The following is a 27129-nucleotide window of genomic DNA, read 5'->3' as shown; positions in this document are numbered from 1 at the left end:
AATTCAAAGAAACTAAATCTTTTTGCAAAACATTTTGTACTATAAATATTCACATTTATTCACAGTATATACAGTAAAATTCCCACTCCCTGTTACTGCTAATAGTACCCTTAAACAAGGTAGTTTATCCAAAACTAGATTATCTAAGTATATCTAAATTAATACAGTAAAATGATCAGCTGTATAAATGGATCAAACACTGGAAGCTGCTTTGGATAAAAGCATCAACAAATCAGAAATAATGAAGTCCACTCAATTACCCTTTTCCAAATGTTTTGGGCTTATAAGTGAATAAGATAGCATGTGAAAAAAATGAGTGGAACTAAAAGGGAATCTATACATTAAAAAGATGTAGAAACAAGGAAGCAAGACAACATTTCCCTGATTAAAACAATCAGGATACCTGATTAATTCTTTAAAAAGTAGCTTGAAGTAACATAATTCATCAGCAAACTAAATGAAACTATGGTACAAATGGCAGTTGTTGGAAGACAAGTTCCTGATTCACTCTAGTTTCTAAAAATTTCACAATACTGACTAGTGTTAGAGGGATTTAGAGGCATTGGATCATGGTGCCCCAACTACATTATGGAACAACACTGCTCTCTAATCCGATCATCCCCTGCCTAATCAGCTGAGGAATTCCTGAATGCATTGTGTGAAGAGCAGCTGGTCTGATTGGTGTTTAAATAATTAATTATATTCTGCATTGTTTTGCTATGCCTCTAACACCATTTTTATCATTTATCTTATTGAAAATTTTATACAAATTGCAATTTGGCTACAAAATACAACTTGCAACTGTTTAGCCTGACAAAAAGCAGTTTTTGTTACAAAACATCCAGTTTGAAGTTTCCCAAGAAAAGGCCTGTGTCATAGATGGCCCATGAAATTATTCTGTATATCGTGCACTGATCAACCACAGCCCTGCGTCGCCGAGCAGAAGGGCCTTCTGCACAGCTGTTTTACTGAGCCCTGGGTCATGACGGGAGCTACTGTTATACATTTTGGGTGATCTCACAGGATCTCCAGCAACCATCTTTGGCTTTGCTTGTTTTCATCAAACACGTTTAGAATGACTTGATGTTTGTCGTATTGCTGTCCTCCTGTAAAGAATACAAAGAGAGACCCAAAAAGGAATGTAGTTTATAATATTAGTTTGATTACTAGTCTGGATTTTCATGGTTTGCCTGAAGAGAACTAGGTAATCGGGCTGTCACCCCCCTAGCCACCGGAAGAAAAAAACATCTGCTAACACAAAGTAGTGACTTCATTGTTTCTCCATGTGTCAGATTGGTTGCACATGGCAGCAGTAACTTCCACAGCTGACAGATTCCATTGTAAGCGAAACACTTCTTAAACGGGCCACTTGGTGGCGCTACGTGACAAGCACACAGCATTAACACAAGCTAACCTGTGAAGTACTATTTGCACAACCAACCAATAACAACAATATGCTCAGATCTGCTATATTGTTCTCACAGAAGTGTGTTTCCAATATGATGAATAGGTGTTCTGTCACAAGACAATTTATGAGGCATTCATAATAATTCTTTCTCTGTTTTAACATTTTGAGTTCTCATGCCTGTGGCATTGTTTTTGTCTCTATGTACTGACCTTTGACCTCCAACACCAGGTTCGGTTTCACATAGCAGCGCACGAGCCCATCAGCAGTGATGTTCCAGAAGTGGAGCTCTTTCCCACGCTCTGGGGAGAGGCCCAGCCTGCTGCCTGCCATCACCATGTTCCCTGTGGTCTCCAGGCAACAGTCCTCCAGCATCTACAGGATGGCCAGGCCCCAGAGCATCACCCAGAATGTGACACATCCCCACCATGGCTCCTAATTAGGCTAGCCTTTAACAGTAAATCTACCCACTCAAGCAGTCCTTTATCTAGTTCTTTCTAGGAAGACGCCCGCATGCCAGGACATTAATAGGACAAGTGCCGATGGAACATTAATCGAAATGTTAAAACAGAACCTCTTCTGATACCTAAATTTTGTCAATCATACCTTGCAATGTAGCAGACCATCCTGGTAGATCCAGATCTGCTCAGCGCCACCAGTTTCTTCTGTTGCCTGGATACGTATAAGCTTGACATCATCCAGTGTTCCCGTGAGTGACATGAGCAAGCCCGTCCGCATGTTTCGCAGGCGGAAGTACACCGGTTTCTTTAAGAATGAGAAACAGACACAAGCAAAGGTTACGTTGCTTTATGCATTTTAACCACCACTAACCAGTAAAGAACACGCTGTTTCTGTGTGGCTAGCACAAAGGTAATGTGTACATATGGTCACCACAATACTTGAAAACAACATTTTTAACCTACCTGCTTTGTTATAAATTTAGGATTGTTGTACTGACTTTTTATTTTGAAATTTTTAAAAAAAATTTTATTCTAGTGGAAAGAAAGATACTGGCAAAAATAATACAGATTGACAGCAACTTTACCTGCCCTTGATGCAAACAGGAATGAAAACCTATGCCATCCAGGTACTTAGCTTTTAGTCCCTAGGTTTAGAATTTGACAGGTGAGGAAGTGGCCTTGTACCTGGATCAGCGGACGCAGTGATCCAATTCGCTGACAGGTGCTGAATTTACACCAGTCTTCCACCTCACAGGGTCTCAACAAGATCTGTCGGCCGTGGAAGTTGCTGCCCTCGTACACCACCCACCTGAGAAACCCACACACACGTACGCAAAGAGAAATTACTCCAGTTACCCTAGAAGGCATGACTTTTTTCTTCAAGTTTCTTGGCACAATAGACTATTGCTCAGGTTAACATGTGAAGGTCACATATGCCTTGAGTTTCCATGGAGTTCTTACAATTTGAGCCTTCCTCTGATATTCTAAAGGACGATTCATGCTCACTTAAGGATAGCTGAGGTATAGCAGTATGTCTAGGGTAGGAACTCAGAGCAATGGTACTGATTTGCACTGTTTTAAATAAGCTGCTAAATAATGTCAAAACCCCAGGATCCATCATCTAAGAACTGAACATTAAAGTGTCTGTAGTGAAACTGTAAAACTATTCAATTGTAGCTGTTATAAAGAAGTACAAGATGTATTGTTTTGGGCAGTAAAACTAAAGATGACTTTCAGTGACATTCCATTGGTCCTGAAGGGTGTTATGCTGGACTCACATCCCACCATCCACAAGCACCGACTGGATCCGGCCATCACACCCAGCCAGCTGCAGGTTCACTGCACCACTCTTCAGAACCACCTTCCTACCCCTGAAGCGTGGTTTGGAGAAAAGTGTGATGGATGGGATTGAGAACTCCTGGGTGAGAGAGACAAAGAGGAGTTTGCTGTTTCTTTATATTACATTATTTTCCATATTACTACGGTCACGTTTTATTACACTTTTGCTTCTCTAAAAATTGTCTTTTTGTGTTTGAAATGTTCGTCCAGGTTTCCGACTTATACTCACTGTAACAGTTTATGGTATTAGGATTATTGCACAAGTTTGAGAGTGTGCAACCAAGTCAGAGAGAAGCAGAGGCATCCTTGTTCAAGTCTGCAGTAAGATTAAATAAATAGTCCACGCACCTGTCTTGCTGATCAATGAAGCTAATAACTTTTACACAAAAAGGAATTCATTTCTATAGATCAGACTCTTTTAATGGAAACTGCCTTACTCCTGCAAAAGTGACTGAAAGGACTAACAACAATTGCCCGTCAATACTACTCAACTGTGCCTAAAGTGAGTAAAGTATGGGGTCTATAAAGTATCTCTCTTAAACTGAAGTAAGCTCATTTAAAACTAAATCAATTCCTACTCAGTAAAAACACTGTAAGAAACAGTGAAGTTTCTTTACTAGGATAGCTGGCAACATAGCAGTTAGAAAGGGTGGTACTTGGAGGCCCCAGGTTCGAATCCCACCTCCTGTTATAAGCACACCTGAGCAAGGTACTTACCTTTGTACCATTAAAAAGCCCAGCTGTATTGATGGGTAATAAACAGTAAGTTGCTTAGTACTGTAAGCTGCTTTGGAGAAAACTGTGAGCTAAATGAACACGTTTATGTACAGTGTGCCCACAAGTTACTGGACACTGTTACCTGTGTATATTACTGTATAATTCATTGTATCTTACTTTGTAATGTGGAATTAAAAGTGAAAGTGCCATAAAGAGAGAGGAGGAAGGGGGACAACGGAGAGCCTTTCGTGATCACGCAAAGTCAAAGAGTAAGGGTTCGAGGAATGCTGAGCGGTTCCTTATGCACTAACAAAGCCAGTAGTTTGCAGGGAGCGAATGGAGGAATCTGGCGGAAAGCATCCCATGGCTCTTAGGTCGGGATAGTTCCCTTCTTCGAGCACGTAGGTGCGGCCGGCGAAACCTTGGCTTTCGAAGCCGAGCCAGCTAGAAAAAAAACGAGTAAACAAACGAACATTACAACATACAAACATTAATCTTACTTCTCACTAATCACCTCATCTGAACAAGAATAAGCTTTGCATCATAGTTCAAATGACTGACTGGAAATTATACGTCACAATGCAACCAAAAATGGTTTGTTCCTTTTAAATTTTTTTCATGTCATAGTTGTAAAGTATTTTCCCTGTGGCTAATAGTGATAAGGACAAAGAACGTAGAGGATTATGGTACAGGAATCTCAGCTATAATGCAACATATGCGTTCCTGTTGAACCTTGTGTTACGCAAAAAAAACCACAATAAAGTAAAAGGGCTTATGCAGGAATAGAGTTTGGGCAAACCACTCAGAACTTAATCAAATGCTTAACCGAAGCTTTATCAAACTGTATAATTATCCCAATATTTTTTACTATGGGGAAATGACTTTGCAGCTTCTACATCTGTGCTCACAGCTTCATCACATAATTTAACATTATGGAAAGAATAGTGTTTCTTGAAAGCAACAAATTTCCCACTACTAGCAGTAAAAGAAGGCTCTTTGGCAGGATTTTCATCATTTTCCTTGAGGTCTTTAAGTACTGCTTAAGTAATTAAGTAATGCTTTCTTTTACAGTGCAAGAATGCTTGTCCCTGATTGCCAAAAAAGCTTTCTTTCATTCTTTATGCACTGTCTAATTGTACATAACATTGACTCCTTTATTTCAGCAGCACTGATGATGTCACGAGTTAATTCAAAACCAATTACATTGTTTTTCCGCAAACGTTAAAGGTTTTCTTTTACACTCAGCTCCTGAAATTTTATCACCAGCACATTTCTTACATCTTTGTCACTTTGTCCACTCATATGTGTGGCAATGCAGAATGTAAATAATAGCATGAAAAGTGACGGGTACCTCCCAATTAGCACATCCAAAACAAAGCATGTGGGACAACTGAGCATCATGTGTATTTCTCCGCAGACCACTTTGTTGAGCTATTACTGCGAGATTCAATGCTCAGGATCAAATCACATATAAGATATTAAATTATAAGGACATCCTTCCCCTATTTACCAATTGTGTATGAGCCAATTCATGATCTGGAAACTTGCATAAAAACAGATCACTGTACAACTAAATAAGTGCAGCTTGTCTGAGAATGTATTGAGCATATAAAAGGACAGCAAAGAGAGAGCAGACACACACCACTCCCCTGTACACACCTGCCTGCCAGCACTCTGCAGGACTCCACGGAGAAACCCTCTGGCAGCTCTGCAACACTGGTATCAAGAATCCGGAAAGTGCCTTTGAACCCAGGCTCAGAGAACAGCTGCACCTAAAACAGCCAGTCACTGTTATAATCAACACTCATTTGGCTCGGTCATTACTGGGTGGTGTGTGTGTGTGTGTGAGAGAGAGAGAGAATGTGAAGAAGGAAGTCACAAGTTGAGCCAACAGCTCCTTTTCTCAAACAGGACTCAGATTAAACAATTCAGTAAGACGTTTCTTTAGAAATGAATGTTACCCACCTTAAATTTGGAAGAGTTACCCATATTATCCTAAAATGAACAATAAACACATGTCAATGGAAACAAGTGTCAAACTGATTGAAAATGTGCATATGATTTTGAAAGCATCAAACAAAAATTGCAGACCCTGTTTCAGAGGGAATGATAATAGCTTGGAAACATTTGAGTGGAGAGAAAAATGCAGGGATGTGCCATTTAGGTTTTTGTCTGTATTTTACTGATACACAGAAATCATTCTTACACGGAAATCAAATGCACACACACTTATTGTATGCATACTATATTCTCATTAAACACAATACTATATATGGTAAACACTGCTTCTATGCTTAAGACACAGGTACAGTATAGTACAATTCATAAACGGAGATCAAGAGATGTCAGTGTGTACCAGGTACCTGAAGGACAGGCTGCAGGGAGGAGATTTTCATGTCATGAGCTCCCCAGTCATTTGGTTTGCTGTAGAGGCCTTTTTCAAGGACGTACACCTCTCCAGAGAAGTGCGGGTTCTCGAAAGCCACCCACCTTCAGAGAACAGGGGGATGGTTTAAGTTCGTGTTTGGAAATCACTGGTTCCCACCCACTTCAACCTTGAATAAGTCGTTCTGTGGATCTTTAACCTGCCACCTTTGTGTATCAGCCCTTTGCACAGTTATTTACAGATATATGGCTAGTGCGAAGCACTGAGTCAACATGATGAACAGCTGAGATTAAAAAATATGACAGTGATACCTGTAAGATATCTATAGCGTACTCAGTGTTATACATATACTATTTAAGAGAGGTATTTTATCATAGAGCAATTAGTTTATTATTTAGAAGTATTACTGAAGTTCCATTTGAAAGCATAAATCAATGAATTTTCTCTCATATGATCTCATGCGGGTTCAGCGCTGACATAGTTTATACAGCTCTGTAAACTCTGAGTCATAATGAGGATTCAAAAGATCTAGGAGGATGGCTAAAACTAAGGAGAGTAAGGTCTGGAGATTCAATATCCACGGTTAAAGAACTGACATAATGTGTATCTTAAAATTTAAGAGCGGCATAGACCACAGCTGATGTTAAACCTTACTTTTTAGGGAGGGAGGGGAAGGGAAGGGATAAAATACATGCTAGTCAACAGCTGGAACACCATAAGAGAGGTTATTCTACTGCCCTGCCCACCTGTCAATTTAATAATTTTTTCTGACAATGTATGTTCTGAGTGAAACACAAGAAAGCCTGTCAAAAGAAACAGTTATGGTGTTTTAATTGGGGCCATTAGTATATCTCTTGAGATGGATCCCACAACTTTTACTCTGCCACGCCTTCATGTTTGTGGCCTTGGGTGTGTGACTTGTCATATGACTAACAAACTTGGGGAGGGGTTGCAGTCTCAGAGCCTTATAAAGAAAATAGGTGTTGTTCAGACTTGCTCCCTTGGGTGGAATCTGACAGTCCCACAGGTAAGCACTGCGCACTCTGGCATGTGTCAGTCACTGCAGGCACCAGGCTGGAGCCGGTGGGAATACATTTAAAAACATCTTGTTAGTTTCATGGTTAGTGCTATCAAAGCAGGTGGGTAACACTACCTGACAAGAGTAGCTGAGGATGACAAAAACATCATGGGACATGTAAAATGCAGACGATCATATTTAATGTGTTCAAAGAATCCACGATATTACACATCCTTTCGAATGAGCCATTTCCTCCTTGTCGCTGTTGTTCAGGTTTTTTTTTCCCCCCACTTTCTGCATCCGATAAATCAAACTGGTGACAATTATTAAGAGTCTTTTCTTATTCTTCTATCAAACTCTTCTCATTCACTAAACAGGATCCTGACACGTTTTTACACATAACCACGTATAATGCATCTCATTTCAGGTGCTGCACATTGAAAAGCAACAAAACAGCACCGGGACAGAACAAAAGGGTAAAGGAAGGGAGTAAGGGGATGTGAAAAAACGAAGCACACAGCAGACACTGTAGCGTAGGCACGAGGGGCAGCTTACATGCCTCTGATGACATCTATAGACTGACTCCTTGTCCCATAGTTTGTGTCTTCCATGTTGAAGACAGGTCCTACAAGGTCAATGCTGATTCCTCTTGGATCAAAGTCTGGCTCACTGTACATCGTCAGGTGTGGAGACAGAAAGTCCTGTGGTTGAAAGACAAATTTAAGCACTCATAAAATTATAGGTCTAGATTCTTGGTCTTCCAGTTAAGAAATTTACCCCATTGGTAGAGTAAGAATATCGGTACAATGTTAAAATACAACTAATGCAGCTTACAAAGCCAGTAAAATCCAGTCATATTACTAAATGCTAGATACTGCTGGTTTGCAAACTACTCAGCAGAACAAATCTCCAGGGAAAAGATTTCAAACTATCACAGCTTGATAAATAACTCATACTTAGAAGTACAGTGTGATAACAGTGATACACTGTCCACTGACAGTTAGTTATCGACTAAGGTTTTCTAACAGAGAGCAACCACTGTTGCTGGTGTTAAGGGCCATTCACACACACACACACACACACACACACACACCACACACACTCTGACTGAAACTGCTTGTCCCGAGCAAGCTCGCAGCAAGCCGGAGCTGGCAACACAGGGTGCAAGGCTGGAGGGGGAGGGGACACACCCAGGACAGAACCCCAGTCTGTCACAAGGCACCCCAAGGAGGACTCAAACCTTAGACCCACCAGACAGCAGGACCCGGACAAGCCCGCTGCACCACCACACCCCTCACAAATATAATAAGCAATTCTAATATTCTTTCTTGTGGATCCACTGACACATCTGAAGATCATGTTTGTTCATGTCTGTTCACGTTTAATATGAGCCTTGTCACAAGCATTTCAATGCCCAGTGTACCCAGTACAACTGTGCAAATGACAAATAAACAACTCTGACTCTGACCTTGATCTTTTCCAGCTCTTTCACTGCAGCTCTACTAAGTACTAGTTATTACAGCCTCCTTTAACTGCTGGATTCTTGGCTCTTGATCACTGATCCCAATTGAAAAGTCCATACCTTTGCTACCAGCACTAAAATTTGCTGCTGTTCGGACTGTCATGACTTTTCTTTCAAATTTATGATAGTCCAAACTTCAGTTTTAAGAGTTTCTGCATCCTTTGCTTTTAGTGTGGTATTGTAGTCATACAGATTCTTGATATGCCTTCCACCAGTTTGAGTCCACTTTTGTGTTCTGCTTCAGCTTTTCATATAACATGTTTGGTGTAAAAAAGGTAAATCATGCAGTAATACAAAGTTAAGAACTTAAAATAATACTGACAACCAGTACCGCTCATACTAAGTCCAGGTGATGTGGTATTGAACCTATTATTAGTACACTTTAAATATAGGTTGTGCTAGATAATAGTGAGACAGAAGATGTGGCCAGACATTACACGATTTCACTGAATTAGGTTGTACTTACAGACTGTATTTGGTCACTTTTAGGGAGAGGGTACTATTAACCTGATGTTTCATCATGGTTATTATATGGATGGGCCTTTGTTTTAGGTTGTATCAATACACTGTACTGATTCACATTAACAGCCAGCACTGAATCCTGTACTTACAGTCAGAACAGGTCGCAGTGATAGAAGCTTTTCACTCCTTCCACCCCAGTCTCTCCAGTCCACATATTCTCCCTCTTCCAGGACATACTGCGGACCCTCAAACCTGGGCTCCTCATACCCCACCCAGCTACAGCACCAGGGAGACACAAAGAGAGTGGATGGGTCAAAGAACGACACCAGAGGAATATCTCATATACTGTATATGCAAAACAGAAGCTATGTTTTTGTGATCAAATATCAGAGGGATGTCATTAGCACTCACAGTCCTCCAAATATTTTCAGAGAGCCCACGGAGCTCAGTGCCTTGCTGACTGATTCTGAAGCTTTTGCATCACCGTCCTTCTCTTCCTGTGCCTTTTCTACACAGCTGAAAACATCCCCATTGACCTCTGTGCTTGGCCCCTCAAAACCTGGCTTCTCATACAGCAGGGCCTGGAACAGCCAAGGTCATGCATCAAAGGTCTGCATACAAATTAGTGTTATTTAAATTACAGGCATAAGAACCCATTTAGTTCCCAAACTGGATACCAACAAATTTCCAAAAAAACTTGGTAGTGGGTCGTTAGAATGTTGACTGATGCGGCACCAAACAGTAACTATGCTAGACACGCAAAGCCAATAATCTCTCCTCCCTCAGAAAATGCCCAGTCCTGATAATCCTGATGACTCATATAGCCAGTATGCCACAGCACACCAGTCATCTGAGATCCCAATCATCTTTCAAAACATTAATTTCACTACCCAGAACTTTGACTGCTCAAATAAGTCATATAGCAATAAAATTATGTTCACCTCAGTGTTATTCCCATCCCCTTGTATTTTATACATACCATAACTTGAGAATGCTACAATTTGCATCTTACCTTGAAGTTACTTTCTTCTGTGCTGTCTGCATTATCAGTTTTGCTAAATAGTTATGATATGCATGCTTAAAATATCCACAAGCCCAGAAATGTCAGCCTATTTAAAACGAACCTTCTCACGTCGTACAGCTTCTTCAACAAATCATATAAGCACTCCATCTGCACTACATCACCTCATCACTGATTTCCTATTCAATGCTATTCTCAGTAGAGTGAATCAATCTAAACCCAGACTGACATCTTGACAAACCAAGGGATTCTGAAAGTTGCTGTGCTTTCCTAAACCCTTCACCATTCATGCACGTCGCCTTGTCTGCATTCCTCAAGCCCCATCTTGTACAGAATCAAAGCCATCAATAAACTTGGTTGTATCAGCACTTAACCTCAAGTCCCTGCATCATCCTGCCTAGCTGAACTAGCAGCTTGTTACAAATATATGTAATAAATTAATAAAACTGAAGTGGTGCATGAATTCAGTTACACAGAGGGAAAATTATAATGCACAAGTTGCCCCATATCTAAGTTTATGAATAATAACAAAAGATACCTATAAAATGTGGCGATCACTTAAAATAAGTGTATCTGGAAGTTATTTCTTTTTTAATTAATTAATCAGGGCATAATTAAGACTCCTACAAACCTTTACTTCATTTGGGTTCTCCACTTTCAGGCCGCCCTGAAAAAGAAGGTAATATTATTCCCTTCTGCAGCAGCACAGTTCTAGGAAATTACTATGTGTATTATGAAAATAAAAAATGAAATTGAAAACCCAAAACAAACACGTGTTCTTGCAGTTTCAGGAATACTAAAAAGCAATTATTAGGTACTTGGCAAAGAACAAATTCTCTACCGCAAAAAATGTGCCTGGACCAGAAAAACAACAGAGGTAATCTTTTAAAAGAAAAGGAACATGCAAACGTCTGTGGGAACGGTGGAGAGTCAGTACTGAGATCTGAGAGAAGAAAATAATATGACCTTTTAACACAAAATCTCAAATATCAGTCAGATTGTTGACAATGTAAATATTTCCTTTTTTTTCCCCTGAACTCTTGCAAATAGTATTGCTAACTGAATTGTGACAATTTTAAAATATTTTTTCTAATGATGCAGCAGAATTGCAGTTATGTGTGAGTACTGAATTTAGAAATTAATTTTTAAATTGCTGTAACTACTCACACACACACACACACATTTTCAGAACCGCTCGTCCCTTACGGGGTCACGGGGAACCGGAGCCTACCCGGTAACACAGGGCGTAAGGCCGGAGGGGGAAGGGGACACACCCAGGACGGGACGCCAGTCCGTCACAAGGCACCCCAAGCGGGACTCGAACCCCAGACCCACCGGAGAGTAGGACCGCGGTCCAACCCACTGCGCCACCGCACCCCCCTCTGTAACTACTCTTGTTTACATATTAAAAGCCATTCATAATTCCACAGATGCTGAACAGGTGAGAAAGTCCACGGAGAGCTCACCATTTTCAGGGGTCGCAGGGAGCCAACAAATGGTGCAGGGAAGCCCCAGGACTCAGGACAGGGATACTCCCCTGCGTCCAGCAATGCCAGGAGGCCTTGGAACCCTGGGTCACTGTAAAGCAACCAGCTGGAGAGAAACCACAACAGCACAAGAATCAAATCAATTAGCTTGTCAAAATTTGCTAAAGCAAACGCATATATTGCACAGCAAGGTGTGAGACCTTCTAGCATTCTAAAGCTTCAGCTAGTGGTGCAACTCCATTTTAATCATGCAACTTTAGGTTGGAATAAAGACATCTATGGGTGAGCTACATGACTGCTCCAAAATATAGATGTGGGGAAAAACCACTAATTTTGAAAGTCATTCTATGAGAAAACTTCACCAACTGCTGCAAAAAAAGTCATGCAGCATTGTCAGCGATTGCTATTATAACAACAAGCATTGCCTGCAAGATGTTTTAAGCGTGTTGTTGGATCAACAGGATCAGCAGAATTCCACAGAAGTGGGTCGTGAGTGGCAGACCAAACATGTGAATAGACACTGGCCCTGCATTCCTGAGATACTATGATGTCTAATCTACCTGTTAGGGTAGGATCACTAAAAAGTCTGGCCTTCCAGTCCATTCTGATGCTGGTTTGTAGAATAAGTGTTCCTTTCCTCACTAGTGTACACATAACATCTATGCTTTCTGGTCATATGGTAGGGTATTGGCACAAAAGAGAAACACTTTGTGGTCACATTTTCTCCTTTCAACATGCATGAGCAAGTGAGCTGACATTCCAGGAAGGGGAAAGGAAAAAAACCAAAACAAGCTGACAGACAACAAAGCTGAGACTCCAAACTGCCATTCTGTGCTAAACCACAAGAATTCTTGCCTGTCATCTTTACTTCTTTTCCACACCGTGGTCATTAAGCTTCTCAATATTTATGCTTCAATTCATAATAGGCACTAGAACCAAGTCATGCACTGTACAGAGCAGTTGTAAAAAACAATGAAAGAATCTGTTTGAATGCAGTCACCAAAAGCAAAAACAGAAAGACAACGATAAGAGACTAGAATAAAAGGATCTGTGACTTCGTATTAGACTGGTTCTTCAAAAATTTTAACTTCCACTTTGAATACACATAAACCGAGACAGGCCTACATAGCAGAACAACAGATAAATACAGTTATAACATGAAATTATATTGCAGAAAGGTAAACTTACACCCCAGAGTGGACCTTGATGGATGCTGTGCTCTGTAGAATCCCAAAATTGCAGATGTCCACTGTGCTGTCAAAATAGGATATCACTCTACCTAAACCTCGAGGCTCTGAGAACAGGTCAATGTGGGGAATGCTGTAGTCCTGGAGGTCAAGCAAATGACACATAAAAACACAGCTTAACAAAAACAGGACAAAGGCAATCTGTGGTGTAGCAGTGTAGCAGATACACCTCGACTCCACCACAACATAATTACAAGTAATGTGGCTGAAATTTTAATTTATGTAAATATCACTGAAATGTTCTGGCTGATGTGGAGACATACTGGGTTCAAAGATTTACATTTTTTTTTTTAATAAGTAGTGAAAATCAAGGCCTTTCGTTTTTCATCTAGTGATACCACAAAGGTGGAGATAAAGAGGAATGGAGTGGAGGAGGGATCACCTTGACGGCCAGGCGGATGGAGCCAATGACAATGGGGGCTGTGGGCAAAGTCTGATGCGATTGTTCGGCTAACCCTCCTTCAGCCCAGATATTCCTCAGCTGGATAGGTCCCTCCTCCAGAGCAATGGAACGCCCCTCAAATCTAGGCTTCTCATATAATATCCAACTAAATAAAGACAAAAGCATTTGGGAATTTCTTTTTTAAATGGAAATTATTTGTGATAAAGGAGTTATATAAAGGAGTGAAAACAGGCTAAAGTAGTGAAAATTAAATATCTCATATTGGAAATTTCTTATGCTGGAAATGTTGGATTTTTTTTTTTTTTGTAACAGCAGCTATGATATGGAATTAATCTGCAGAGTGTGAATTTTCAGAGTATCTCTCTGTATGACTCACCATCCTCTGATGACCCTGATAGAAATGACAGGGGACAGTTTCAGCGAGGTAGAATCCTTCAGGTCTCTGAACACTTCAAAAGCCTTGCCACTGAACTGAGCTTGCTCATAAATCACAATCTGCAAAGACAAACACATGGCAGTACTTCAACCTGCTGTGGCCTGACATCACATGTAATGTGTACATACAATTATTATAAATTAAATATGGGAAGTGGTGGCGCAGCAGGTTTGGCTGGGTCTTGCTCTCTAGCAGGTCTGGGGTTCCAGTCCTGCTTGGGGTACCTTGTGATGGACTGGCGTCCTGTCCTGTGTGCGTCCCCTCCTCCTGCAGCCTTATGCTCTGTGTTGCCAGGTTAGGCTCCAGCTCGCCATGACCCCGTTTGGGACAAGCGGCTTCAGCCAGTGTGTGTGTGAGTGAGTGTGTGTGTGAACATAGGGAATTATTTCTTCAGGTACAGATTCCTGTTTTTCCCAACTGTAAGTCAGAGCAATATAAGTGTCTCTTTGCAAACAAAAGTGAAGTGTATTTCTATATTTCACTATAAGCAAAAATAACATACAGAACCCTTGTTCCTCTCACATATTATCTACCTGTTTCACCACATTCAACATGTCAATGTAGTGCACATCTGCTGTATAGAAAAGACATAATGAAGCGTTTTACACTTTTAAAATTACCCACCTTTCCTGGACGGGTGTGGAATCCTTTTACAGCTGGGAACTACCAACAAAAAAAGTGTTATCTTTGCACTACTTAAACAGCAGCAATAAACATTCCATAAATACCACCATCTATAGATGGGAGCTGGCTCCTGCACACTAAAAGAAATATAAACTGCACTAAATGTACTAAAATAATGTTAGAGGATGTGTACTGTGCATCAGTTATCGCAGTATAGCAGTTAGGGACATAATTGCACGTAAACTGTCCAAAATACAGCAGCAAAGTGGTTAAGGACATGTATCCTAGTGCATTAAGTAAATTATTCTTATGCATACTACAGATATTTGATTTTTGTAAAGTTATTTATCAGTGAACAAATATTAACATACTGAACATAATTTTCTCATGTAAAAAAGGAAGTTTCCCATGAGATTTTGTGTTCAGCCTGTGGGTTTTTTAAAAAGCACTGCACAACAATTTAACAGTGATAACAAGACAAGTTTAAAAAAGTAAACAAAGTGCAGCAATAAGCTGCAGTAAAACAATAAACAGAGTTCTCTGGACTCACGGTAACATTGCCTGCACTAAGTTCAGGGACAGGGGCAATGCTGTCTAGTACGCTGGCAGAGGTCTGTCCCGGTATTTCAGAGGGTCCAGCATCTGCTGTGTGAATGCCAATGTCGATCTTTGGATCCATTGTGCTGGGAACCAGAGGATCAACCCCTGTTCCTGGCTAACCCATGCAGAGAAATTTTAAGAAAAATTGTGAAAATCATATGTTATACATGTCCAGGATACCATTCAACCCAGTTCTTTTTAAAACACGTAAACAGCTTTTCATTACTTTATGTGTTCAATACTTGACCATGATCGAAATAAATAACTAAAGTACTGACACTGACTGGGCGAAAAGGAAGGGACAAACCTGCAATTTCTGATGGTCTTCTGATTTAATCAGAGCTTTCCAGACCTGGGGAAAGGCATCTGCTGAATGATCAGGCAGCACAATCTCTGGGACCAAAGGGAAAGCAGCTGCGGGACTGTGACCTGGGTTAGTGGCTGTTGCTGATACAGTGTCCTGAGCAGCTGAAGCCCTGTCCGGTGAAGGAAGCGGCTGCACTGTGGTCTTTGTCACTGGAGTTAAAGGGCTGATGGCACTGCTGGTGGAAACCGCACTGCCTTGGGCAGAATGTACCTTATCACCAGACCTTTTGGCTTTGGAGGAGGACCTCAGGAGGCTGGAAAAGATAGTGCTCTTTCCCAAGCGTGATGAAAAAGGACTGGGCTCTTCCTCTGTCATATCCTTCAACTCCTTCTCCTTCTTCTCTTCCTGTTCCTTGCCACAGGTGTGATGTGACTGAAAGAGAATGCTGCTCTCCTCAGCGTTAGCTTGTTCTAGCTCCAGCTTGCCCCTGGCCTCAGTGCTGTATACTCTCCCCAACATCCCAGGAGTTCGATTTTTCTTGCCTGTTTTCTTCCTTAGTCCAAACGGGAACTCCTCTGAGTCAAAAGCCTTCTCAAAATAATCTTCTTTGATGGTAGGCATTTTAGAAGGAGCAGAGGGAAACTTGACCTGACCAAGCTTCCTTGGTGGTAGAGCAAACGGAGCACCCAGCCTCTTAATTTTCTCTATGAAGTCTTTTAACTCATCTGAGGTGTCAAAAAGGTTTTCTTCACTGACAGAGGAGCTCAGGGTTCCTTTGGGTTTTTTTGGTTTCTTCTGGGTTAGGTTTTGATCAACATCCAGCCAGCTAGAGGGAACTGCTTTTCTGGCTGGCTGCCCTTCAGGAGATGGATGCCATTTGCTTGTTAGAAAGCTCACCTCAGACCCTATGGCAGCTTCAAAACGGGAGCCAGCCTTTGTCTCTGAAATGCCAGAATACAGGACCATCTTCCTAACTTCCTCACTTGCACTATCACTGTTAGTCTCTGAAGCAGAGAGATGTAAAATAGGCTCAGTTTCTTTGTTTTCAATTTGTGCTTGACCTTCAGCTAATGGTCCATGAGGCTTTTCTGGTTGCCCTTTGGGTGACTGGCTTCCAAATGGGAACTTTTCCTTCTGATTCACCTTTTCTGTTGTCTCTGTAATGGTAGACTTTGCCCCCATTGTCCCAACTCCCTCCCCTGAACTCAGAGTATTAGTCTCTGTAGCAGTAAAATGTAAAATAGGCTCAGTTTCTTTGTTTTCAGTTTGAGTTGGACTTTCAACTGGTAGTCCCTGAGGCTTTTCTGGTTGAACTTTGGGTGACTGGCTTCCAAACAGGACTTGTTCCTTCTGATTTACCTTTACCACTGTCTCTGTAATGCCAGATATTGTCCCCATTGTCCCATCTGCCTCCCCTGAATTCTGGACATTAGTCTCTGTAGCAGTAACATGTAAAATAGGCTGAGTTTCTTTGTTTTCTATTTGTAGTAAACTTTCGACTAATTGTCCTCGTGGCTTTTCTGGTTGACCTTTGGGACACTGGCTTCCAAATGGTATTTTTTCTTTCTGATCTGCTTTTACTGTTTTCTCTGTAATGTCAGATTTTGCCCCCATTGTTCCAACTGCCTCCCTTATACTCTGGGTATTTATCTCTATAGCAGTGACATGTAAAACAGGTTGATTTTCTTTATCTATTTCTAGTGGACTTTCAACAGCTTGCCCTCGTGGTTTTTCAGAATCCCCTTTGGGGGACTGGCTTCCAAATGGGACCTCTTCCTTCTGATTTCCCTTTACCACTGTCTCTGTAATGCCAGATTTCGCCCCCACTGTCCCAACTGCCATCCCTATACTCTGGGTATTTATCTCTATAGCACTGAGATGTATAACAGGCTGAGGTTCTCTTTCTATTTGCAGTGGACTTTCTACTGATTGCCCTTGTGGCTTTTCTGGTTCCCCTTTGGGGGGCTGAAATCCAAAAAGGACCTCTTCCTTTTGATTTGCCGTTACTGTTTTCTCTGTAATGCCAGAGTTTTCTCTCATAGTCCTAGCTTCCTCACTTGTATTCTGCGTATTAATCTCTGGAGAACTGAGATGTAAAATAAGCTGAGTTTCTTTGTCTTCTATTCGAGCTTGATCTTCAGATGATAAAGATCCCTGTCCCTGTAGCTCTTCTGGCTGCGCTTTGGGTGATTGGCTTCCAAATGGAACCTTTTCCTTCTGATTCACCTTGTCCGTTGTCTCTGTGATGGTAGATTTTGCTCCCAATGTCTCAACGGCCTCACCTGTACTTTGGGTATTCGTCTCTGCACCAATGACATGAAAAGTACCTTGAGTTTCTTTTTCTATTTGCAGGGAACTTTCAACTGATTGTCCTTGTGCCATTTCATGTTGTCCTTTGGGGAGGAGACCTCCAAACTGGACCTTTACTTTCTGGTCTGACTTTACTTTTTTCTCTGTAATGCCAGATTTTGCCCCCATTGTCTCAACTACCTCATCTATACTCTGAGTATTAGTTTCTGTCACAGTGGCGTGTGAAATAGGCTGAGTTTCTTTATTTTCAATTTGAGTTGGACATTCAGCTAATTGTCCTTGTGGCTTTTCTGGTTGCCCTTTCAGTGATTGGCCTCTAAATGGGGCATTTTCCTTTTGATCTTCCATTATTGTTTTCTCTGTAATGTCAGATTTTTCTTCCATTATTCCAACTGATTCCCCTATACTCTGGGTATTTCTCTCTATAACACTGACATGTAAAACAGGCTGAGTTTCTTTTTCTGTTTGCAATAGACTTTCAAATGATTGTCCTTGTGGCTTTTCTGGTTCCCCTTTGGGGGACTGGCATCCAGATGAGACCTCTTCTTTTCGATTTGCCTTTACTGTTTTTTCTGTAATGCCAGAGTTTTCCGCCATAGTCCCAGCTGCCTCACATGTACTTTGGGTATTAGTTTCTACAGCAGTAATATGTAAAATAGGCTCAGTTTCTTCATTTTCAGTTTGAGTTGGACTTTCAACTGGTAGTCCCTGAGGCTTTTCTGGTTCCCCTTTGGGTGACTGGCTTCCAAATAGGAACTTTTCCTGATTCACCTTTGCTGTTGTCTCTGTGATGGTAGATTTTGCCCCCATTGTCCCAACTCCCTCCCCTGAACTCAGAGTATTAGTCTCTGTGGCAGTAAAATGTAAAATATGCTGAGTTTCTTTATTTTCAGCTTGAGTTGGACTTTCAGCTGGCAGTCCCTTTTCTGGTTGCCCTTTGAATGACTGGTTTCCAAATGGAACTTCTTCCTTCTGATTTACCTGCAGTTTTTCTAACTCAGGAACCACAGCAGAGGTAGTTATAGCAGAAACAGTCTTTTCTTCAACATGGGCTTTGCTTTTAACTTTTAGATATATTTCTTCCTTCCATGCATTACCACAATGATGCTTATCTGTTTGCAACTGTCCCTCTGTGGACTCAAGGGCTTTGCTTGCTACATCTTTATTGTTAGGTTCAAATGACCTCTCATTAGGAGGTGGACACTCAGTGTCATTGTGGCTGATGTCCTTTACTGAATTTTTTATTTGTGAGACCACTAGAGAAGTGGCATCAAACACATGAGCAGACTGCTCTTTTTTCACACTGCTTTCCAAGGCTTTCTCCTCTGCAGTGCAGTTATTATTCTGAGACTTGGAAACCACGGACATTGAATGTTTTGTTAAAGGTGGATTCAGCTTGAAATCTTTCTGTGTGGCTGCAGTGGATGAGTCTGTCTGATGTTGCAAAATCTCCTCCCTGTGCAGTCTTCCTTTCTGTGATGTGTCTGAATGGCTTCTGTCTTCATCTACTGAAATTCCAAGCTCACCCTTGTCCAGCTCTTTCTGTTGCAATGACAAGCATTTTGACTCTTCCAGTTCCCCTTTCAGTGCAAGGCTTACAGTAGCAGCCATCTGTCTATAGTTTTGCCCCGATTCCCTTTCCTTTGAAGGATTAAAAATGGTGATTTGTGAAGGACTTTCTAACTTAGTTTTTGGCCATTCCCCCTTACTGTTTTCATCTACTGACTTCAAAGGAGGGTCCTTTATTGGTGCTGAAGGCACATTTTCTTGCTGATTATTCCCACTCTCTTGGTCCAGGGTCCTTGAATTTGCATAAGAAACACTAATAGACGTGTGTTTTGGAAAGACATCTACAGCCGGTGACAACTTACTTGCCCCAGGCTTTTTTGCTTTAGTGGCAGCATCATCAGCCTGTCCTTTCGTGGTATTTTTGTCTTGGGTGTTAGTATCATTTATAGCCTCGGCTACTTTAGATATTGAATATTTAGGGTCAAGTGGTTTCAGTTTATTATCTGCTTGTTGTTCCATCACAAATGAGTCTGTCTGTTTTTCTGACGAGTCATGATCATGGAATCCTATTCCTTTTCGTGAAGTTTCTTTAACTGCCGAGATTCTGGCCTTCTCTGGTATATTTTGTTCTACTGACTGGCACTGTGAACTTTCTAGCCTGCCTTTCTGCAACTGATTCACAGGAGAGGTCGCTTTTTGTTTTGCCTCATACTTCTTTACCTTCGGAAGGAAAGATGGACTGGACCCAGAAAGACTTTCATTTGTGATGTCTGTCTCGTAGTCTAAAGATAATCCCTCCTTCGTTCTCTTTCTTCTAGAGATAACTGGAAGGTCTGTCACGGATACTGGATGGATATTTTTATGCTGATTGGTCTCCCTGTCTAATGTATGGCTGTGCCTGCTCACGGCATGAGACTCATGAAAAGGTGTGTGTTCTGAGAGCATACTGACAGCAGGTGCCAAATCACCTACGTCAGTCACTGCAGATTTAAAGCTAGATGAGGTATCAGCAGCAACACTTGTATGGTGCGGATGCGTGTTAACTGAATGGCTGACCTTACGGTTTTCATCTGTTCCTTTCACAGATGTTTTCTTCTGCGTGTCAGCAGATTTGTGATTTGGTTGGGACAGTGCAATTAGCTGAGATACTTTGCCTGTTGACATTTCATATTTAAGTCCAGAAGTTTCTAACTGCACATTAGGTGTATCATGCACAGAACTTTTGCTTCTGGAATCATTCACAGAGTTCTCTGTTTCCATACCAGTGTGATCAGATTGACCTTCTTTCTTTGTACTTTTCAAGAATTTTTCCTGTTTTGCCCAACCTTCACTTTGAAGTTTGTTGACCTTTAGTGTTTTCTGTTTTCTCATAGGTTTCATCACACTGTCATCTGTGACACACTGAGAGACTTTGCCTTCAAAAGTTTTATAAGCAGATACAGATGCATTAGACACCTTGTCAGGAGGTTGAATTTCAGGGATATTTATGTTTACTGGGTATTTTACAGAAATTTTTACTTCTGTAGCCACCTGTGAGGTATAACTATGCTCTTTGGCAGAGTGCTCTTTTTTCATTTTGATTTCAGTAGTCTTTTCCTCTTTGGTGCGGTTCAGAGGTTTGATAAGCTCTGATGTTGACAGAATAGCAACAGACTGTATCATCTTGTTATCTGCCCGTGTGGCCACTGCAGTTAAGTCTGCTTGGTTATGCAAGGATTCTTCACGTAATGGTGCCAGACCAGGGTGGTGCACTTTTATTGTGTTTTGTGATGTCTCTGAAAGGTCTCTCACTTCATCAGCTGTTATTTTCCCCACAACCCTTATCTTTGGCCCTTTCTGTTTCAGCGGTATTGTCAACACTTTGGCACTCACTGTCCCTTTAACATCTGATTTCAATTCCTTGATTGTAAGATCACTGATAGATTGTTTGCTATCGGTGTCATCCGTGATTGTGGACACCATTTGCTCTGTTGCCTGCAATCCACATTGTAGTAATAGGTTGTTTTTGTTAGACTTGTGTCCTCTATTATCCTCATTCTTGACAGACCCCACTGCTGTAACAATAATTGAGGTTTGCTCATGTGTAGTTGGGGTTCTCTCATTTATAGAGCACTGATCTTGTTCACTTTCACTGCTGGGCATTGCTCTATGTGTACCTCCCACTTTTTGTTCTTTCTTCATCTTAGAGACTGAAGTGACAGACTTTTCTGAGGTCTGGTCATCCAGTATGTTATAGTTCTGACTATCCTGACAGACAATAGAGGGGCTGTCTTTTATAATAAGGTCTTTGTTATGAAGGTTTGACCTTAACTTCTCTTGGCTTAAAAAGACGTTAGGCACAGGGGGGGTGTTCTCCACTTGGGACTTTGATATCACAATGTCAGTATTACTCTCTATGATATTACCTCCCTGGGTAGATTTTTGAAATGGACTGCGGTGTGTGACAACACTTGTTCTGTTGTTACTCTGGAAATTCTCTGTGAAGTCTTTAGCCCTTTCCCTGACAGTCTTTGTTTTCAAAGCCACAGAGTGTCCAAAAAACGGTTTTGTCATATTTCCTGGTCCAACTGGTCCAGAAGTCACCCCACGGTCAGCCGACCGTGACTTCCATGCAACCCTTTCAATTAGTCTTTCTGTTGATCTTGAGGAACGATCCACACTCCTTGTGACATGACCAGTTTTGTTGTCTTGGTTTGCTACCCGACCCTCAAAAAGACTGATTTTATCTGCTATCTTGCCTGTGCTTTCAGTATTTAGATTGACCACATTTTCCCTTTTCAGATTTGGTGATCTGTGTGTAATAAACACAAAAAAATACTGTTAAAAGGTAGATCTTAGTGATATTACGCAGTTTAAAAAAATTTAGAAATGAATTTGTTTACCAAATAAAAATAAAATGTTTCGGTTTCAGAAAATGTCCTTTATTATTCGTTCTTTAATTATCAGTAAACACATGTCCAATGCAGGATAATGATCGTCTTAATCCGATTCAGGAATCACAGAGTGCAAGGCAGGGTGCACACTGGTTAGGACACAAATACATTACAGGGCTTCACACAGCCCTCATTTACTTGTATAGATTCACACTATGAGCAATGTTCACCTGAAGTACATCTTTTGACAGTGGGAGGAAGCCAAAGCACACAGATAAAACCCACTCAAAGTCAGGGAAAACCTGCAAACTCCACACAAACTGCTCCAGATTCAAACTTCCAGCCCAGATGCTGTGAAGCCCCAAGACATACCTGCTGTGCGATCATGCTGCTAGTCCTTTATGTCACTTTTCAATATTTTGTAACAACTTTATTACATTTAACATGACTATTAAAAGGTGATCATAAAAGATTTCAAGTTTCAGTGAAACATCTGCAAACAAATGTCATTTTTTCTGCCTATCAGTGTCAAATTGAGTAATCGCTCATAAAAATAAAGTCATTTACTTACTGTTTCACTCCAAACATCTGGGAGACCTTCCCTTCAGCACTCGCATTTTGTTTTGTTTGTTCAAAGCCTGTGTCATTATCGTCATCCAACTCCGGATTCACCAGTACTTTCTTGGCAAAGAACTTATCAGCTTGCAATTCTTGCTTTGACCCTGTAGTCTCCATATGCATCATCAATGGTTTGGGGTTCTCTGGAGCAGCGCAGCTAAACCCTCTTTCCGGGGAGGCCACTGTCATGGTGGCTGGCTCAGAAGGGGAAGGACAGACAAGCAAACCCTCTGGGACATCGACATCTGAGCCAACAACAGATACAGGTAAGGCAAACACAGGTGAGTCCTCCACCAAGCTTGGGGTCTTACTGGTATTACCTGGGTCAGGGGAACTTGGTAAATTTATGGGGGTTTTTGGTGAGGTGCACTCTTGAGGGCTGGTTGGATCCCCATGAGAATTCTTGCGGGACCTCCTCCTCCCTGAATTCTTCCGCCCCATCGTCTCACCCTCTGTCTTGCTGGTGCAAAGAGCTGAGATTGACTGGGTTGCGGTCTTTGGCTCAAGCAATAATCCAACAGCAGAGGGATTCAGTAATACCTTCTGATCATCTGTCAAGGACGATGATGCAGTAAATAAATGCGAATATCCAGAAATGACAGGGAAGTTCTTTGCATGTTTGACTCTCTGGTTGTAGTCCACACACGACCCTTCCAAGCAGACTGCAGACTGCAGCCTTGTATCTGCCACTGCTGGTTTCACGTCCTGGATGGGTGTCTCCTTGAAGGAGAAAGAAAAGGTATTCAGGTGTACTGTGCTGCTGTCTTGCCCGAAGGACTTGTCAACACCCTCCTCGTCACTCAGATGGCCTGTGTCTCTACCTCCGCCCACAGAGGTGGGGCTCACATCTGAGAATGTGCTCCTAATTTGGGAGATCTTGGAGTGCTCCCATCTTACTGCTGCTGGAATGCTGGGGTCTGGAACGAACGTTAGAGACACATGGGGGGCTGTCTAACTGCTCTTTCCTCTTTCCAGAGAGATAAAACATCCAGAGTGCTGCAACACTTAAAACCTGTGTTACAGGACCTCACTATGCTTCATTTAATGTCCTTAGTCCTACTAGAGCGTGTTATATATATTTTAAAGGACATTACAAATGGGATAGAAAATAAACAGAGAGTGATTCCGCACATGTCTTTACACATCATGCTAAACTGTAAGGAAAATGATGCACAAATCGAAAAAAAAGTTAAAATATAGTGAATATACCGGTAATTTCTGGAAGCTACACCTACGACTCTTTTCTAACATGGGCCACGAGCTTGATGCCTCGTGCTTTTCTCTGAAGACATGAACTTCATACACTCTGTGATGAAAATCATCAAAAATCCTTCCTACAATACAAGAAGCAATACATCAACCTCTGAATCAACCTGACTCAGCCATAAACAGTAAAAGAGACAGATTTAAGATGACAAAAAAACACGGGATTTAAAAATTCTCCGCGCTGGCCACAGGTCCCCTTTACAGGCAGGGTCAATAGTCTCACAGAGATACAGAAATAAAAGATTACAGTCAAAATGGCACGCCAATTTAGTACATTTTTGTGGATAACTGAGGCGACTTTGGAGAAAATGTTACGTTTGCTCCCCTTAAAATGATCCAACAGGCCTGCGACGTCCGCGCTATTTGCCTATACAGTAACTGGACGGATCATTGGATCACGGGACGGTCTCGCGCAGAGCTGACGGACAGGCGGCGCCTTCGCAATGCATTACGGGAAACCGTCACGCAGACACACCTGGTTTATGGCGTGTGGGGCAGATGGAGGCACCACAGTTGGCTACTCAGGTTAAAATTCATATTAAATGGCGTAATGAATGCAAAGTTTCCGTACTTTAAAGTTTTAGAGCTATCATTAAATATTTGCTCTTGAGTTACTGGACTTCGGGGTAATATTATGAAATAATCGTAACAAAATAATAAATAATGCACGAAGTAACGGCAAATTATCTATACAACAGTGTACTGGACGCGAATTAGATTAGATTATTTAATAAGAGTGAACAAACATAAACTATGTACAAGCAAAGAGTACACAGTAACACCAAATTTCACCCGACTCGTGTAAGAAGACGTAAGTGTGGGCTGTGCTATTACTTTTACATTTTGTAATAAAATGTTAAGAAAACCGTTCTTCGTGTCAAAAAAAGTCGTTTTCTCTGCTGAAAGAGAAGGATGCCGTTCCCGCCCCGTTTGTTGTGTGACACACACACACATCGCAAGTTTAGACACGACCGCGAAAGTAATGAACAACAAACAGCGCTAATTAAACCGTAATTACACAACATGCAGGCGCTCTTACCATCTTCACGCTGTTGTGGTTTATTATCCCCTTCGTTGATTCCAAGGAAAACAAAGAGGAAAATGAAAGAAAAACAACCCGTGCGGCGACGGCGTGCAGACGAAGTAGTTGGACCAGATAAATCTGCACACCATAAATGACACGACCTTGTAAGGCTTGTTTCTGCTCGCGCTGTTTCGGGGGAGGGGGACGGGGGTACAAAAAACACGACACGTTGGAAGTCCAGATCAATTCGTCTGTATGAGGCACACAGAAACTCCTCCGCTGTGAACGCCGCTCAGATAAATCACTGACTTTCAGAAGGACTGAGGACTCTTCTGTTGTGCAACACCTGTGTGCACAAAGAGCAGCGCACACACGCAAACAAAGGAACGCTCGCAAACATCCACCTGTAACCTGTTTGAGCGTCCTCTTCGCAAACGATTCCTTTATTGTATTAGGGCTCCACATTTGGAAAACTTTTAAACGTAGGCAATGAACTTTTGGTCGCACATGCAATTTAACACGAAAACACTGTACAAACTACACCACACTCCCATCTTTTTTATGTTCACCCACCCAACATTTTTTTTTTTCTGTTGGTTTTGCAGATGAGAACTTTGTCACACACTGTAGGTGATGGAACATTTCCGACTTTATTAGTAGCTCAGTTGAAAAAAAGTGTATACTTTGGGATTCTGCTGCATCCTGGTGTCCAACGGTAACTTGTGCCGAACCAAAGACAAGGCTGATGGCTCCCGCCTCCACCCCAACTCCCCTCCAGGTCCTGCCCATGTGCATAAACTGGTTTGACATGTTGCCATTGAAGCAACCAGAAGGAAGCGTTGACTCTCAAAGGCCTGCCATCGCTGCAAGTCAGGACAGCCAAATGCTCACACCAATAAGGAGGCAGAGGAGTTTGTAAGTTCCTCTTACACACTTAGACGGTAGAAGCGATTGTCATGAGGGTAAGAATACTGTGAAACACAAAAACAAGCTGAATATCATTGGATGTGTATTGTATGCAATGGGTTTCATTTATACACAGTACTGGGAATTTCCATCAAAGGCACATAATTGAAGCCTATAGACCGCTGAAGATATGCCATATCAAGGCACATACGTGTTTAATATCAAACGGACGATTTCATTTTTTGATAAAGATGGGAGAAGAAATGGGAGAAGCAGTTGCACAATTTTGTAAACTTGGGTCAGTATGTCCATCCTACCTCCTGTCTCTCTTTTTCCATCTTTATTCTCCATATACATTATGTCAGTGGTTCCCTCAAGTTGTTTTTCTTTTCACACAGTTCCTATTTCCATATATATCTCACAAAGATAAAATAATGAGCTAGTTCTGGGGATTCAAGAGGAGATTTGAATAAATACTGCCCTCCTCTGATCATGTTACTGTACTAAAGTCATATTACATTACATGATATTGTATTGTATGTATCCTCAGTATACTTGGGGTTTTCGCTGTCCTGGTGACCCACTGTGTATACTGGTTTTTGTCAGAGGTGAGCTGAATTAACTTGTCATTTTGCTGCTGATTAAATCTCATTGAACCAGAAGCATTAATAGGGATTCGTGGTTGTGAAAAAAATCATTTTGGCAGAGAAAATGGTTAGAGATGCAATTGCTCAAAGAAATATGTATTTCAGATGTTTATACAATATATACAATTAAATAGCTCTGTACTATTTTTACAATTATAGGTACTCCTCAGTTAAAATGAATTTAGTTCCACCATCACTGTTAGTAATAATAGCAAGCTCTTGGCATTCAGTTTAATCATGATTTTAATCATGAATCATTTAAAAGTATAATAATGCATGATTTATTAAGAGCTCCACCAGGACAAAAACAGTGAACACAGGGGGGTCACCAGTATCAGGTTTAAAAACTTCTGCTGTAGATAATTATTGATTAAAAGTTCATTGGAATAATTATTATAGTGCTTTCCCACTTGTGAATTGACAATCTTGATGTAAGAACAAGAATTAATTGTAAATGAGTTGCTGTACTTCAGATCTGATATGAAGGTACAATCTGTTTTCTCTAAAACATAAGTTGAAATTGACCGAAGTACATTTATCTG

The 27129-nt window shown here is 41.3% G+C and overlaps 1 protein-coding gene across 1 annotated transcript; it reads right to left on the bottom strand.

The window, feature by feature from the left end:
- On the bottom strand, positions 1-25943 carry LOC108929321 (uncharacterized). Its single transcript, XM_018743742.2, has 22 exons — positions 25050-25943; positions 22698-23464; positions 15435-22044; positions 15078-15242; positions 14528-14566; positions 13844-13962; positions 13447-13612; positions 13006-13145; positions 11797-11923; positions 10962-10997; positions 9721-9890; positions 9459-9585; positions 7881-8026; positions 6285-6411; positions 5887-5916; positions 5581-5693; positions 4233-4365; positions 3144-3283; positions 2551-2674; positions 2012-2170; positions 1618-1780; positions 1-1106 (listed from the first exon to the last, which is right to left on the bottom strand). Exons 1-22 carry the CDS (start codon positions 25497-25499, stop codon positions 1018-1020), a joined length of 10140 nt encoding a protein of 3379 aa, XP_018599258.2. The 5' UTR covers positions 25500-25943; the 3' UTR covers positions 1-1017.
- Between the last annotated feature and the right edge of the window lie 1186 nt (positions 25944-27129).

The sequence above is a fragment of the Scleropages formosus genome, chromosome 1, assembly GCF_900964775.1.
Source record: "Scleropages formosus chromosome 1, fSclFor1.1, whole genome shotgun sequence".
NCBI classification, from domain to species: domain Eukaryota; kingdom Metazoa; phylum Chordata; class Actinopteri; order Osteoglossiformes; family Osteoglossidae; genus Scleropages; species Scleropages formosus.
The sequence above is the reverse complement of the archived record's forward strand: the minus strand, read 5'-3'. Positions and strand labels throughout refer to the sequence as shown.